The 17,359-nt window shown below is 45.4% G+C and overlaps 1 protein-coding gene across 2 annotated transcripts in view; it reads left to right on the top strand.

Moving 5' to 3' along the window:
• c15h8orf34 (chromosome 15 C8orf34 homolog) overlaps positions 1-17,359 on the top strand; it is a 169,808-nt gene that overhangs the window by 12,982 nt on the left and 139,467 nt on the right. Inside the window, exons 2-3 of one of the 2 annotated variants that reach the window (XM_036944104.2) lie at positions 13,805-13,949; positions 15,114-15,245. In XM_036944104.2, the coding sequence (XP_036799999.1) occupies positions 13,805-13,949; positions 15,114-15,245 (277 nt within the window). The remainder of the gene's footprint in view (positions 1-13,804; positions 13,950-15,113; positions 15,246-17,359) is intronic. The other variant, XM_090199666.1, reaches the window with a different exon arrangement.

Raw genomic sequence — 17,359 nt, forward strand, 5'->3', positions numbered from 1 at the left:
GCCGAGGGAGCCTCTCTCATTAGCGCCAATGAAGTGAGTTCGGAAGAACTGAACGTCTTAGAAGAAGTTTTCACATAGAAACTGTATATGTTCAAACTCAGAATCAAATATGCTTCCCAAAAATAACATGATCCCTGTAGTAGAACGTTTGTTTTGATTGCCGATTTCCTGCATTTACCAGAGTCCCATCGGGTAGCCTGATTTCAGATGTGTCCATGTAAACAGCATTATTAGGGACATCGTTCTTCTTGCAAAGTATGTAAACGTTTTAATGTAACTATTCAATTCATTGGCATGGAATCATACTCACTGTGTGAGTTAGTGGGACAAGAGTCGGGATTGGATATGCGGTACTCCTCATCGATAGAGGTTGTTTATGCTGCCTACTCTTCACACATTTGTTGCTGATCCGTACTGTTTGTGTTCGGGGAAAGAGGTTGGCAGTAAATTGGGATCGGGGTAGGAGAGATGTTCCAGTACCTTTTTGGATGAATAACACACAATCAGACATTGGCCATAGAAGATTTAATTCATAACTGCGTGACTGCATGGCCAGGCACGACTCCAACACCATCACCAGGACAACAACCTCTCCCTCAATGTGAGCAAGACAAAGGAGCTGATCGTGAACTACAGGAAAAGGTGGGGCTGTAGTGGAGTGGGTTGAGAGTTCAAGCTTTTTGGTGTCCACATCACCAACGAACTATCATGGTCCAAACATATCAAGACAGTTGTGAAGAGGGCACGGCAAAACCTTTTCCCCCTCAGGAGACTGAAAAGATTTGGCAGGTCCCCAGATCCCTAAAGGGTTTTACAGCTGCACCATCGAGAGCTTCCTGACCGGTTGCATCACCGTCTGGTATGGCGACTGCTAGGCATCTGAACGTAAGGCCTATATACTAGGCGGTGTCAGAGGAAAGCCCATAAAATTGTCAGAGACTCCAGTCACCCAAGTCATAGACTGTTTTCTCTGCTATCGCACGGCAAGCGATCCCGGAGCGCCAAGTCTGGGACCAAAAGTCTCTTCAACAGCTTCAACCCCCAAGCCATAAGACTGCTGAACAATTAATAAATCGCCACCGGACAATTTACATTGACCCCCCCATATCTATGCATAGTCACTTCACCCCCACCTACATGTACAAATTACCTCAACTAACTTGTACCCCCGCACACTGACTCGGAACTGGTGCCTCCTGTATATGGCCTCGTTATTGTTATTCTAATTGTGTTACTTTTTATTATTACTTTTCATTTTAGTCTACTTGGTGAATATTTTCTTAACCCTTCTTGAACTGCACTGTTGGTTAACTTCTTGCGGATCATTGGGACACTACCGTCCCACCTGACCAACATCCGGTGAAAGCGCCAAATTCAAATGACAAAAATCGTAATATTAAACATTCATGAAAATGCAAGTGTTATACATCAGTTAAAAGCTTACCTTCTTGTTAATCCAGCCGCTTTGTCAGATTTCAAAAAGGCTTTACAGCGAAAGCACACTACAAAACAAATGGTCCTTTTGTTCGATAAAGTCCTTCTTTATATCACAAAAAAGTATATTTCATTGGCGTGCTTGAGTCAGTAATCCACCGGTTTCCCTCGTTCAAAATGCATACAAATGAATCCCACAAGTTACCAATAAACTTCTTCCAAACATATCAAACAACGTTCCTAATCAATCCTCAGGTACCCTAATATGTAAATAAATTATCAAATTTAAGACGGAGAATACCGGAGACCATTACCGGAGATAAATAACGAAGTGCACACCCTCACTGAAACGCGCAACAAACACTACAGCCAAAATGGGAGCCACTTAGAAAAACTACAAATTCTAGCTTATTTTTCAAAAAACAAGCTGAAACTCTTTCTAAAGACTGTTGACATCTAGTGGAAGCCCTAGGAACTGCAATCTGGGAGGTCTTCCTTTTATATTCCCATTCCCAGCCATTGTAATCAGTGGTGAGCTGATTACAATGGATCTGGATGGATTGTCCTTGTGTTTTCACCTGCCATATCAGTTTTGTTATCCTCATAGACATTATTTTAACAGTTTTGGAAACATGCATATCCTAGCTTCTGGGCCTGAGTAACAGGCAGTTTACTTTGGGCACCTCATTCATCCAAACTTCCGAATACTGCCCCCTAGCCCGAAGAAGTTAAGGGCTTGTATGTAAGCATTTCATGGTAAAGTCTACACTTGTTGTATTCGGCGCATATGACAAATAAAGTTTGATATGATTTGATCATCAAGTTTGCCGATGACACAACAATGGTAGGCCTGATCACCAACAACGATGAGACAGCCTATAGGGAGGAGGTCGGAGACCTGGCCGTGTGGTGCCAGGACAACAAACTCTCCCTCAACGTGATCAAGACAAAGGAGATGATTGTGGACTACAGGAAAAGGAGGACTGAGCACGCCCCCATTCTCATTGACGGGTCTGCAGTGGAGCAGGTTGAGAGCTTCAAATTCCTTGGTGTCCACATCACCAACAAGCTAGAATGGTCCAAACACACCAAGACAATCGCGATGAGGGCACGACAAAGCCTATTCCCCCTCAGGAGACATAAAATATTTGGCATGGGTCCTCAGATCCTCAAAAAGGTTCAACAGCTGCGCCACCGAGAGCATCCTGAGTGCTTGCATCACTGCCTGGTATGGCAACTGCTCAGCCTCCGACCGCAAGGCACTACAGAGGGTAGTGCATACGGCCCAGAACATCACTGGGGCCACCCAGAACCTTTTTTCTTAAAATGTGATTTGATTTTTTAACATAATCCTGGACAGTCAATTTATTTTTTAAAGATTATCATAATTTGGAAGATATCTCTGTAAATGTAATCCCATGTCGTGGTATGTTGGATGCAGGGTCCACTGAGGGATCAAGTAACATGGTATGTTGGATGCAGGGTCCACTGAGGGATCAAGTAACATGGTATGTTGGATGCAGGGTCCACTGAGGGATCAAGTAACATGGTATGTTGGATGCAGGGTCCACTGAGGGATCAAGTAACATGGTATGTTGGATGCAGGGTCCACTGAGGGATCAAGTAACATGGTATGTTGGATGCAGGGTCCACTGAGGGATCAAGTAACATAGTATTTTGGATGCAGGGTCTACTGAGGGATCTAGGAACATGGTATGTTGGATGCAGGGTCCACTGAGGGATCTAGGAACACGAACACGTTAACCCAGAGTTATTGGAATCATATTGATATATATTCACAATAACCACTTGGGAGAGAAGGTTGGGATACTGCATCTCATAGTAGAGAGTAGTGAATAACCTTGAGAAGTGAGTCTATCCAAACGTGCTTCAGTCCCCCCACCCCACCAAGGCTCTCCAGTAAAGGGGGTAGTTTGTCATTTAGCCTAGACCCAACCTCCCAACCAATTTGTTTATTCATTCACCCATCTATTTAAATCTACACCTCGATACAAGGTCTACGGCTTTGTCCCGAGTGGCACCCAATTCCCTACTTTTGTCCGGAGCCCTATGGACCCTGGTCAATAGTAGTGCACTATATAGAGTATAGATTGCCATTTGGGACAGACACAACATCAATGAATAGAACATGAGAAGGTGCTCTCCTTCAGCACTTAGCTGACCACTGACCATTGATTATACAAGACAGTGATGTTGTGTGTGGATGGGTTTGTAAGTCTCCGTATTATACAGGACAGTAATGGATTTACCGTCACATGGGAAGGTGACCTATTGCTTACGTCCTACAAGATAGCAAGGCCAAATAGAGAGGGAGAGAGTAAAGGCCATGTATATGGAGGTAGTTAATTAGTTTGACTCGTTAGTCACCTTGGTAAAGACAATGGATACGTCCCAAATGGCACCTTATTCCCTTTATAGTGGACTACTACCCATGGGCTCTGGTCAAAAGTAGTGCACTACATAGGCAATAGGTTGCCATTTGGAACCATGCATAGTTAGTGGTCACAGTGCAGCAATGTAATATAGTTCATGATGGGGGGAGTCTCCTATGCAGAAAAACCCTGTGACCCCAGTCTTTATGTTGGTATATATCTATCCTTCATTTGGACAGACTGAAACAGGAGCAGAGGAGGCTGGAGAGGGAAGGATGGCTCATAATAATGGCTGGAGTGAATGGAATGATTCCATTAATTCCATTTCAGGTGTCTGGTAACATGACCGAATACAAACAGTGCAGCTATTCCCTCCGCAAGGCTATCAAACAAGCTAAGCGCCAGTACAGAGACAAAGTAGAATCTCAATTCAACGGCTCAGACACAAGAGGCATGTGGCAGGGTCTACAGTCAATCACGGACTACAGGAAGAAACCCAGCCCAGTCACGGACCAGGATGTCTTGCTCCCAGGCAGACTAAATAACTTTTTTGCCCGCTTTGAGGACAATACAGTGCCACTGACACGGCCTGCAACGAAAACATGCGGTCTCTCCTTCACTGCAGCCGAGGTGAGTAAGACATTTAAACGTGTTAACCCTCGCAAGGCTGCAGGCCCAGATGGCATCCCCAGCCGCGCCCTCAGAGCATGCGCAGACCAGCTGGCCGGTGTGTTTACGGACATATTCAATCAATCCCTATACCAGTCTGCTGTTCCCACATGCTTCAAGAGGGCCACCATTGTTCCTGTTCCCAAGAAAGCTAAGGTAACTGAGCTAAATGACTACCGCCCCGTAGCACTCACATCCGTCATCATGAAGTGCTTTGAGAGACTAGTCAAGGACCATATCACCTCCACCCTACCTGACACCCTAGACCCACTCCAATTTGCTTACCGCCCAAATAGGTCCACAGACGATGCAATCTCAACCACACTGCACACTGCCCTAACCCATCTGGACAAGAGGAATACCTATGTGAGAATGCTGTTCATCGACTACAGCTCGGCATTCAACACCATAGTACCCTCCAAGCTCGTCATCAAGCTCGAGACCCTGGGTCTCGACCCCGCCCTGTGCAACTGGGTACTGGACTTCCTGACGGGCCGCCCCCAGGTGGTGAGGGTAGGCAACAACATCTCCTCCCCGCTGATCCTCAACACTGGGGCCCCACAAGGTTGCGTTCTGAGCCCTCTCCTGTACTCCCTGTTCACCCACGACTGCGTGGCCACGCACGCCTCCAACTCAATCATCAAGTTTGCGGACGACACAACAGTGGTAGGCTTGATTACCAACAACGATGAGACGGCCTACAGGGAGGAGGTGAGGGCCCTCGGAGTGTGGTGTCAGGAAAATAACCTCACACTCAACGTCAACAAAACTAAGGAGATGATTGTGGACTTCAGGAAACAGCAGAGGGAACACCCCCCTATCCACATCGATGGAACAGTAGTGGAGAGGGTAGCAAGTTTTAAGTTCCTCGGCATACACATCACAGACAAACTGAATTGGTCCACTCACACAGACAGCATCGTGAAGAAGGCGCAGCAGCGCCTCTTCAACCTCAGGAGGCTGAAGAAATTCGGCTTGTCACCAAAAGCACACAAACTTCTACAGATGCACAATCGAGAGCATCCTGGCGGGCTGTATCACCGCCTGGTATGGCAACTGCACCGCCCTCAACCGTAAGGCTCTCCAGAGGGTAGTGAGGTCTGCACAACGCATCACCGGGGGCAAACTACCTGCCCTCCAGGACACCTACACCACCCGATGTCACAGGAAGGCCATAAAGATCATCAAGGACATCAACCACCCGAGCCACTGCCTGTTCACCCCGCTATCATCCAGAAGGCGAGGTCAGTACAGGTGCATCAAAGCTGGGACCGAGAGACTGAAAAACAGCTTCTATCTCAAGGCCATCAGACTGTTAAACAGCCACCACTAACACTGAGTGGCTGCTGCCAACACACTGACACTGACTCAACTCCAGCCACTTTAATAATGGGAATTGATGGGAAATGATGTAAATATATCACTAGCCACTTTAAACAATGCTACCTTATATAAATGTTACTTACCCTACATTATTCATCTCATATGCATACGTATATACTGTACTCTATATCATCGACGGTATCCTTATGTAATACATGTATCACTAGCCACTTTATACTATACTATGCCACTTTGTTTACATACTCATCTCATTTGTACATACTGTACCCGATACCATCTACTGTATCTTGCCTATGCTGCTCTGTACCATCACTCATTCATATATCCTTATGTACATATTCTTTATCCCCTTACACTGTGTACAAGACAGTAGTTTTGGAATTGTTAGTTAGATTACTTGTTATTACTGCATTGTCGGAACTAGAAGCACAAGCATTTCGCTACACTCGCATTAACATCTGCTAACCATGTGTATGTGACAAATAAAATTTGATTTGATTTGATTTGATTACTGTGAGCCCATTCTCTAATTTAAAGTGCCACCAGCCACCACTGAACACGGGTATATTTTCAGTCGGACCAAACTAAGCAATACTTCAGTAGCTCGCAGACAATTGTGATCTTTATTAGTTCTCTCTAATAGAATCTGTGGAGTGACAAATTGAATGCTGCGGATGCACACAGAGATGTCAATAAAATCAATTTTTAGAAGAAGGATTGTGTTTCCCTGGTCGTAATTGATAATGACTACATGACAGCAGAATTGAAACCGTAGCCCATTTAATCAACGGGTCTTGTCTCTGAGGAGGAAGGGAGGAAGGGAAGAGCTATTGATGCAAGGACTGTCCATCCATGTTATCAAATATATAGTTTTAACCATGGGCTCTATTCCATCCGTGTCATCAAATATATCGTTTTAACCATGGGCTCTATTCCATCCGTGTCATCAAATATATAGTTTTAACCATGGGCTCTATTCCATCCGTGTCATCAAATATATAGTTTTAACCATGGGCTCTATTCCATCCGTGTCATCAAATATATCGTTTTAACCATGGGCTCTATTCCATCCGTGTCATCAAATATATAGTTTTAACCATGGGCTCTATTCCATCCGTGTCATCAAATATATAGTTTTAACCATGGGCTCTATTCCATCCGTGTCATCAAATATATCGTTTTAACCATGGGCTCTATTCCATCCGTGTCATCAAATATATAGTTTTAACCATGGGCTCTATTCCATCCGTGTCGCGGACGTTCAGCATTTCAGCGTGATGGAAATTTAAGGGCAACGTTCCCACGTTTGTGGAGACTGCATTCACGGGTAAACGCTGCATGATAGGAAGTAACCTTTACATTTCTATCACACAATCTGTAATACCTCAGCGACACAGATTGAATAGAGCCCCATGTTTTAAGGCTATACAGTGTTTTTTTTTTTTTTTTTAGGGGGGCGGGGGGGAATCAGTTTTAATATTGCAGATAGATTGTGGATTCCATCAATGTAATTGTCTGCATCATTTCCAATCCTCCATATATTTTTTTGTAAATATATATATTATGTTCTCCTAAACCTACCACACCTCCCTTAACTAGAGTAAACTAATGGACAACAACACTTAGGCTTTTACTTCCATACTATATACATTTTACAGACACAGTATATTTTACATTAGTTATTGTTTGTTTGTTCTTAGTCCCATCCGTCATCTATATTTGCATTGTTTACAAACATTGGAGTTAAACAAGCTTATATTTTTGGTTCTGATGGTGTACGACAGTTGAACTAAACTCATTAGGCATTTCTAACCTATATTCTTTAAGAATCAATGGGCATATATCATTCATTTATAAGTCCAAAGATGGATGTAGTAACTAAGGATGCTAGTTTTAAATACTCGTATAAGACAGGGTTAACACAGGTCCCCTGCAGCCAGACACTATTAGTGTAATTACTGTAGAGAGCTGAACACACAGCCTTAGGCCTGCCATCCACCGTCCTGGGAGGATAGAGGAGAGAGGGAGAGAGGGACTGGGGGAGAGATGGAGGGAATTAAGAGCATAGAGGAAGGATATAGATCAGAGCGAGAAAGGAGATAGATTGAGGAGACAGACCGAAGAGAGAGCAAGTGGGAGAAAGAGAGACATAACGAGAGAGCGAGAAGGCAGTCAGGCTGTGCACCACGGATGTCTGCCGTTATCATTGGCCCGCTGTAGCCTGCAGACCCGGCCTACGTCCCAAATGGCACCCCATTCCCTTTATAGTGTACTACCCTTTATTATTTAAATGTTTAATTTTACCCCTTTTTCTCCCCAATTTCGTGGTATCCAATCTTGTCTCATCGCTACAACTCCCGTACGGGCTCGGGAGAGATGAAGGTTGAAAGTCATGCGTCCTCCGAAACACAACCCAACCAAGCCGCACTGCTTCTTAACACAGCACATCCAACCCGGAAGCCAGCCGTACCAATGTGTCGGAGGAAACACCGTGCACCTGGCGACCTTGGTTAACGCGCACTGCGCCCGGCCCGCCACAGGAGTCCCTGGTGTGCGATGAGACAGGGACATCCCTACCGGCCAAGCCCTCCCTAACCCGGACGACGCTAGGCCATTGTGCGTCGCCCCATGGGCCTCCCGGCGCTGCAGTACAGCGCCCTTAACCACTGCGCCACCCGGGAGGCTTAGTGCACTACTTTTGACGAGGGCCCATAGGGTTTCTGGTCAAAAGTAGTGCACTATATAAGGATTAGGATGTCATTTGGAACATATCCCATGCTGTAACATAACATGCTGCAACGAAGGACCCTACTGGCTAATACTGGGATTGATGGAATGGTCTTATTCATGTTCCGTAAGATGAACTCCATTGATATGGAGACCCGTGACAGTCACCTCATGGAGGCTTGTCTGACCAGAGAAGCAGAGGGAGTGTATGGGTGGCTGTTTGTGCATGTGCCCATGCAGGGCCAGTTCCCTAAACGGTTGCTTAGGGCCCCATGGCAAAATGTGTAGAATTATAGGAATTTCACTTTAAAACAAAATGTTTTTTCTCTCTTCTGTCAAAAGGGGGTCCGCTAAAATGTTTTTTTAACAAGGTGAGGGGCCACCCAACCAAATCTCGCCCCCAAAAAGCTAAAGCTGGCTGTATATATGTGTGTGTGTGTGTGTGTGCCCACTCCACAGTGTGTCCCCTGGCACTGACAGTCTGGTGGCTGTGCCCTCTCTCCCACGTTCCCCCTGTTTTCCTCTCTTCCGCACGATCTCCCCTTCTCTCGTCTGCCTGCTGATTCAAGGTCTGGAATTTCTCCAGAGAGTCCTATCCCTAGCTCCTCTCCTCCGTCCTCCACCAAAACAGTCCCATGCATCACTCATTCATTCTTGTCTTCCTCCACATCCCCTGTTCCCAGCCCCTCTTCTATTAATGAAGCTACTTTAGTGATACAGCAACAACAACACGGTCTGCATCAGGCTACTGGAATAGAAAAATAGAGTGAGTGAGATGAACAACATATGGAGGGAGAGAGAGAGACTTACAGAGAGAGATATAAGTGCTGTGTGTTTTTCTGTCACCATATAGCAGTGTACCTTTGGGAGTCCTTGAGAGCTGGGTAGGGCAAGAAGGTGGTCTTTCTCCCTCTGTCTTTCTCTCTCTTGGCTAGCTGACAGCTTGTCTATTAGTGCCAACAGACTGCTGAGGGACAGTGCTGAGCTATCAGGAAGTATTGGGCACACACACACAACTGCATGGTCACTTTGTCTAGCACATACACACACACACATACACCGAGCCCCCCATATTGAATGCTATTGTGCTGATGTACATCAATCCCTATCTAACCCTAACAGTGTTAATGTCTACTCCTGTGAGACAGAGTTGTTGACCCAAATTCATCAGTACATCAGAGGGTTGCTCCCCCCCGTCAGGAGAAATGTGATCACCAATCAACGTGTGGTTATGAGATGAGGCGTCACGCTTTATTTAAAGCACCTCATTACCATACTAAGTGAATGTGTCAGTTCCGGTTGCTTTGCCTGCTGCAATAGTATGTTTGTGACATACAATACGCTGTGTATTACTGCTGTAGTACACAGAAACTGAAACACACACACACACACACACACACACACACACACACTACATCCTTTTCTCGCCGCAGAAAATGTTTACTCCTCCTCAGGAACACCGGGGTATTTAACAACACGCTGCTGAATTGGCTTCCTGAACACGTGTGTGTGTGTGTGTGTGTGTGTGTGTGTGTGTGTGTTGGCTTCCTGAGCAAAACCATAAATTATAGGCTTTACTTTATAGACTTCCTGTTGCTAGGTTAGTTTAATTACCAACTAGAGCCACATACACACACACAAACAGGCACACACAGAGCTACTAAACACTAATTATAACTGTTACATCCCACCACTGCTAGTGGGTCTTTAATTCACTTTAGTAGTTGTATGGCACACGCCTTTTGATCTAAGCACCCCCCCACCTCTCTCTCTCTCTCGGTCAGTGTGTATCAATAGGAAACAGTCTTAGTGTGTGTGTGTGTGTGAGTTCGGGTGTGTGTGTGTGCTTACCTACATGAGCGTGTCAGTGTCTTAGTAGCTAAATCATCCAGCTTTAACATATAGAATGTGGTAAGATTATCACTGTAGCTGCAGGGGAAATCTAATCCTCTGCTTATCAGGGGATTTTGATTCCTCAGCAATACTGCTTTTTTAAGACATCACCTGTATGAGGCAGAGCATCTCGTGTCAGTGAGTTTGGAATTGAATTTTGGAATTGAATTCATGCGCTGTATCTCCCTCCCTCCCTCTCTCTCCCCCCATCTCTCTCTCTCTCTCACACACACACACTCACACACGGTGGTTGACATATACTGTAGCCTACTGCTGCTGCTAGGTGGCATTAAGCTTCTCTATATAGACAAGAAGGGCCAGGCAGGCAGGAATATCCCCCTGACCAATTACCAATTACAGGAGGACTTCTCTCTGCACAGCCAAGACCAGTCTCGCTGACTAAGGTATTCATTAGACACTGAAACACAAACGCATGCACACACACATAGGAACACACACACCCAAGCTCACACATGCACGCACACACACGCAAAAACAAGAAATGGCTTTTGTCTTTTTTGAACGCAGAGGCACGGTAATGATATAATTGCCCACCTCAGCTCTGGCACTGGGTCTATGCTGAGTACTGTAGGTGCCACCAGCCCACCCGTGTGTGTGTGTGTGTGCGTGTGTGTGTTTGTGTGTTGCTCTAAGCTGGGTAGGGGCCACCCAGACCTGTACTGCATTGTGGCATTTCTGGTGTAAGCAGAGTTCACAAGTTCATCCCCATAGCCCAGATATAAAACACACACACGGGTGGGCTGGTGGCACCTACTCAGCATAGACCCAGAGCCAGAGCGCACACAACCCACCGGAGCTACGAAACACTAATTAGAACTGTTACATCCCACCATCATTAGTGTGTTTATAATTGAGTGCTGCGCGTACAGCAGAAATTCACTTTAGTACTTGAGTGGCAAATGCCTTTTGATCTGAGCACAATGATCCCCCCCCCCCCTCTTTGTGTTTCAATAACAAGTAGTCCGTGTGTGTGTGTATGTGCTTGCAGGTAGAGTATATGTGAGCTTCTGCACTTGACAGTGTTTCAGTAGTGAAGCAGCCTGAGTAGCTAAATCATCCAGCTTTAACATGTGGAGAGATTGTCTCTTAACGTGGAGAGATTGTCTCTTAACGCGGAGAGATTGTCTCTTAACGTGGAGAGATTGTCTCTTAACGTGGAGAGATGATCTCTTAACGTGGAGAGATTGTCTCTTAACGTGGAGAGATTGTCTCTTAACGTGGAGAGATTATCTCTTAACGTGGAGAGATTGTCTCTTAACGTGGAGAGATTGTCTCTTAACATGGAGAGATTATCTCTGTAGCTGCAGGGGATTTGGATTCCTCAACAACACTGCTTCTTTTAAGACATCACCTTTTTTGGGGGCAGAGCATCCCATGTTATTGAGTCTTTTGGAATTGAATTTGTGAGGTTTCTCTCTCTCTCTCTCACTGGTTGAGATGTACTGTAGCCTACAGCTGTTGCCATTAAACTGCTCTGCACAGACCTGCACAAAGGCCAGGCAGGCATGTCCCACTGACCAATGACCTACTGTACTCTCTGCACGGTCAAGACTAGCGTAGCTGACTAAGGTATTACACACGTTCTCGCACAGAAACACAAACATACATTTTAGTAGAAGCTCTTATCTAGACCAATTTACAGGTGTGAGATCATAAATTTTTTATACTGGTTCCACGTGGGAATGGAACCCACAACCCTGGCGTTGCAAGCGCCATGCTATACCAACTGAGCCACATGGGACCTGGGTTGATGGCACTGAGTCAGTGGACCCAGCACGGGGTGCATGCTGGGTAGGTGCCACCAGCCCAGCCCTCTACTGCATTTCTGGTGATAGCTTCAGCTAATCTGACTGAGTTTCAAGCAGAGTTCATCCCCATAGCCCTGATCACACACACACACACACACACACACACGCACACACACACGCAGACGCAGACGCACACACACACGGAAATCTAATCAGGTTAAGTTCCACATGATTTTCTTCTCTGCGTGAAGCTGTCATGACTAAAATGCATGTATTTCTGTACTGAGCTCATATTTCATGGGAATGCAAATGTTCTTGTTCATGATCCCTTTTTGAACAACATGTTGGCTGTCATGGTTTGGCTTGTCAAGGATTGTGGTTGTACCCTCAAATGGCACCCTATTCCCAGTAGTGCACTATCTAGGGAATAGGGTGCCATTTGGGACGCAGGTACTGTATCTAATTAGGCATGTGGCAGATCAGAACGCGAATACCCATCAGACAGTCTGTCAGAGCAGCATGCCAAGTCAGGTGACCTCAACCCCTGCTACCTCTCTCTTTAACTTCTGTCGTCTTTCCTCTGTTCTCTCTATCTTTCTCCCTTCTCTCCTTTTCCTTCTGCTTTCTGTCCAGATCTTTCTCTTCTTCATCTCGTCTTCATCACCTTCTCCTTTACCTGTTCTCCTTTCTCTCCACTCCTCCTCCTACGTTTCCCCATCTTAGTCATCTCTATCATCTCTGTCATCTCTCTTTCTCTATTTCCTCTTCCTGTATCTCCCTCTGCCCTTGTCTGTCCAGCCGCCTGTCTGATTTTTTCTACCTCTCTCCTTCCTCCCTACAGCTTCACCTCTCCTTCTCTCCATCTCTCTCCCTCTCCCCAGTCTGTTCGTCCGTCTGTCTGGCTGCTCTCTGTTCGGCCCTCCTTCCTCAATCTCTCTCTCTCTCTCTCTCTCTCTCTCTCTCTCTCACTCTCTCTCTCTCCCTCTTTATCTCCCTCGCACTCTCCTCCCCAATTTTGTCAGTCTGCCTGAGTGCTACCTGTTCTGCCCTCTCTTTTTTCTCCCTCGGAATTCATCCCACGCTCACCTTCTCATCTCCTCCGTCTGTCTAACTGTTTTCTATTCTCCCCATCTATATCTCCTTCTCTCTCTCTCGCTCTCTCTCGCTCTCTCTCTCTCTCTCTCTCTGTCTCTCTGTCTCTCTCTCTCTCTCTCTCTCTCTCTCTGTCTCTCTCTGTCTCTCTCTCTCTCTGTGCCTCTCTCTCTTTCTCTCTCTGTGTGTCTCTGCGTCTCTCTCTTTCTCTCTCTCTCTCTCTGTGTCTCTGCGTCTCTCTCTTTCTGTCTCTCTCTCTTTCTCTCTGTGTCTATCTCTGTGTCTCTCTCTCTCTCTCTCTCTCTCTCTCTCTCTCTCTCTCCATCTCCTTCTCTCTCTGTCTATTAGTGTCTCTCTCTCTCTTTCTCTCTGTGTGTGTCTCTCTCTCTTTCCCCCACTCTTAATTCCCCCTCTTTCTTTCTCTCTCTCCTCCCCTGTCTCTCTGTCTATCTGTCTGACGTGTCTTTTGTTCTGTCTTGATAGGAGATGATGACCAGTCTGATAAGCGAGACCCCAGATCACCCTATTCCTTTTCTCATCAATCACCTGCAGACCAAGCAAGGCAGCCCCGGCAAGCTGCACAGGACACTGTCGGGCTCCGCCGCACTGTGGGCCCAGAGCTCTGCAGGTAGGAACACACACACACACACACAGACCCACACGCAAATGCTCACATAATGTGCTATATTATAAGTACATGCATATGCACACAATCACGCACACATGTACCACACATACATTGCATTCAGTCTCTTTCACTTGTTCCCCATTTTATTACATTACATGTATAAAAACTGAAATATCACATTGACATACAGTACCAGTCAATGCATGTGATGCATCACTCTCCTTCTTGGTCAAATAGCCCTTATACAACCTGGAGGTGTGTTTGGGTCATTGTCCTGTTGATAAACACATGGAAGTCTATCACTGCAGAATGCTGTGGTAGCCATGCTGGTTAAGTGTGCCTTGAATTCTAAATAAATCACTGACAGTGTCAACAGCAAAGCACCCCCACACCTCCTCCTCCATGTTTCACGGTGGGAACCACACGTCGGGAGATAATCCGTTCACCTACTCTACGTCTCACAAAGACACGGCGGTTGGAACCAAAAATCTCAAATTTGGACCAAAGGAGTTCTTTACATTTTTTTCTGGATTGACTGACCTTCATGCCATGAAGCTGGTTGAGAGAATGCCAAGAGTGTGGAAAGCTGTCATCAAGGCAAAGGGTGGCTATTTGAAGAACATCAAATATAAAATATATTTTGATTTATTTAATACTTTTTTGGTTACTACATGATTCCATATGTGTTATTTCATAGTTTAGATGACTTCACTATTATTCTACAAGGTAGAAAATAGTAAAAATAAAGAAAAACCCTTGAATGAGTAGGTGTGTCCAAACTTTTGACTGGTACTGTAAGTATTCAGACCCTTTACTCAGTACTTTGTTGAAGCATCTTCGGCAGCGATTACAGCTTTGAGTCTTCTTGGGTATGACGCTACACGCTTGGCACACCTGTATTTGAGGAGTTTCTCACATTCTTCTCTGCAGATCCTCTCAAGTTCTGTCAGATTGGATGGGGAGCGTCGCTGCACATATTAGATCTGGTTTAAGTCCGGCCTCTGGCTGGGCCATTCAAGCCACTCCTGCGTTGTCTTGTCTGTGTGCTTAGGGTTGTTGTCCTGTTGGAAGGTGAACCTTCACCCCAGTCTGAGGTCCTGAGCGCTCTGGAGCAGGTTTTAATCAATGATCTCTCTGTACTTTGCTTTGTTCATCTCCTCCCAGCAGAGAGTAAAGGACGTCGTGACTTCAGGAGTTATGAGAAGCCCTGGCAGATCCATCCTAAGAAACCCAAGAAGTCTAAGAGTGATCTGGCTGTGTCTAACATCTCCCCTCCCTCACCAGAGTCCAAGTCCCGTGAGTGTATCTGCATTTGAATGCTGTGTATCTGTGAGAGCCTCTGTATCTCCCTTCTCTAGTCCAACAGACTGTAGTAGAGGTTCGGATAGGAACCGTTCACCCTTTACGTTGATACCTGCTGTACCCTAAGCATTCACCTCATTGCTTTCAGTCTTCCCTTTTATACACCTATATAACCTTTAACAGTCCTGTCAGTACCTCTGTCATTACAAATTGATGTCGGGAACCTCTCGGCAGTAGATGTAGCAGGTGCCAATCCTGCCAGTCTTTTCTGAACAAAGTCCACCGACAGTAATACAAACACCAGGAAGCTTCTTTGCTTTCGGTGTGACAGACAGACACATCAGGTCTTAGTGAAGGTGGTGTCACGGCACAGCGCTTACAATCTCCCCTAAACTCCAGCAAGCTGAGCTGCAGGTTTGAGTAGGAACCGTTCGTCCATTGCATTGATACCTGTTGTACCCCAATTATTCACCTCATTAGTTTCAATCTCCCCTTTTAATTGGATGTAATTTCCCATTCAATTAGTCATGGTTAACTGTGCTAGTGCCAGATGGGTACACTACCGGAGGGTCTATAGCACAGATAACTGGGGGGATGGAATCTGAACGAGAGAGAGAGAGAGATGGGTCAGAGAGAAAAAAAGATGGAGAGAGAGAGAAACCTCAATAATTCAGTATTGCTCTCTGTCTCTGCCAGTCCCAGGCTATTTCAGGCTGTGGTCAGACCATTGCTCAGGAGGAAATTAATGTGAGAATCTGTCTCTATCTCTGTGTCTGTGTGTCTACCCTGGTGGCCCTGATTGTGACGCTTTCCAATATTACACACACCCTAACTGGCAGCAAAGAGACAGAACTGTGCTCCTCTCAAAGCTGCACCAGAATATAATGGGAGATGTTTTTGAAACATCTATTGGCGGCCCCAGCGGGAATCAAACGGACAATCCTGACATTTCAAGCTCCTTACTAACTGGGCCACAATGGACCACAGGATACCTTCTCATACGATGTGCATTTCAGTCATGAAACATACCCTGAGTGTACAAAACAATATGAACACCTGCTTTTTTTTCTCTCCCAATGACGGATTGACCAGGTCAAAGCTAAGATCCCTTATTGACGTCACCTGTTAAATCCACTTCAATCAGTGTAGATGAAGGGGAGGAGACATGTTAAAGAAGTATTTTTAAGCCTTGAGACGATTGAGAGATGGATTGTGTGCGCGTGCCATTCTGAGAGTGGATGGGCAAGACAAAAGATTGAAGTGCCATTGAGTTGGGGGGGTGGGGGGGGGGGGGGTCTGTAAAATGTATACAGGTTCAGAACTTTTGTGAAATAGCACAGTTACAAATATATGGCAAGTCAAACAGGATGGACAACAGAAATAGAGGAAGGCGAGGACAAAAACCAACATAATATAACTATTGTAAAATACATTGTGTCTAAAATGTATATAGTATGTATAAGCTGGAAGTAGAAGCCTCAGTGTTGTTGACCATTAGTTTACTCCAATTAGGGGAGGGGTGGTAGGGTTAGGGGAAAATATATTTCAAAAAGATAGGTATATTTATGTATGTATATGTTTGTGTTTATATATATGCATGTTTATATATGTATATGTGTATATATGTTAAGGGTGTGTACTGGAGGCGAGGTCAGGTGCAGGAGAGCGGAGTGTAGTGAACAGGCGCACTTTTTATTCCCAAACACGGAACATAGACAAAAAGTATGGCGCGTAACAATACCCACATGACATAAATACAATTTCACACAAAGACATGGAGGGAAACAGAGGGATAAATACATGCAGTGTGATTAGGGAATGAAAACCAGGTGTGTATGGAACAAGACAAAACAAATGGGAATATGAAAAATGGTGCGGCGATGGCTCAAAAGCCGATGACGTCGATCGCCGAACGCCACCCGAACAAGGAGAGGAGCCGACTTCGGCGGAAGTCGTGACAGTATATGTACAGTCATGGCCAGGTTTTGAGAATGACACAAATATTAATTTTCACAAATTCTGCTGCCTCAGTTTGTATAATGGCAATTTTCATATACTCTAGAATGTTATGAAGAGTGATCAGATGAATTACAATTAATTGCAAAGTC

The sequence above is a fragment of the Oncorhynchus mykiss genome, chromosome 15, assembly GCF_057628025.1.
Source record: "Oncorhynchus mykiss isolate SJ-2025 chromosome 15, ASM5762802v1, whole genome shotgun sequence".
NCBI classification, from domain to species: Eukaryota; Metazoa; Chordata; class Actinopteri; order Salmoniformes; family Salmonidae; genus Oncorhynchus; species Oncorhynchus mykiss.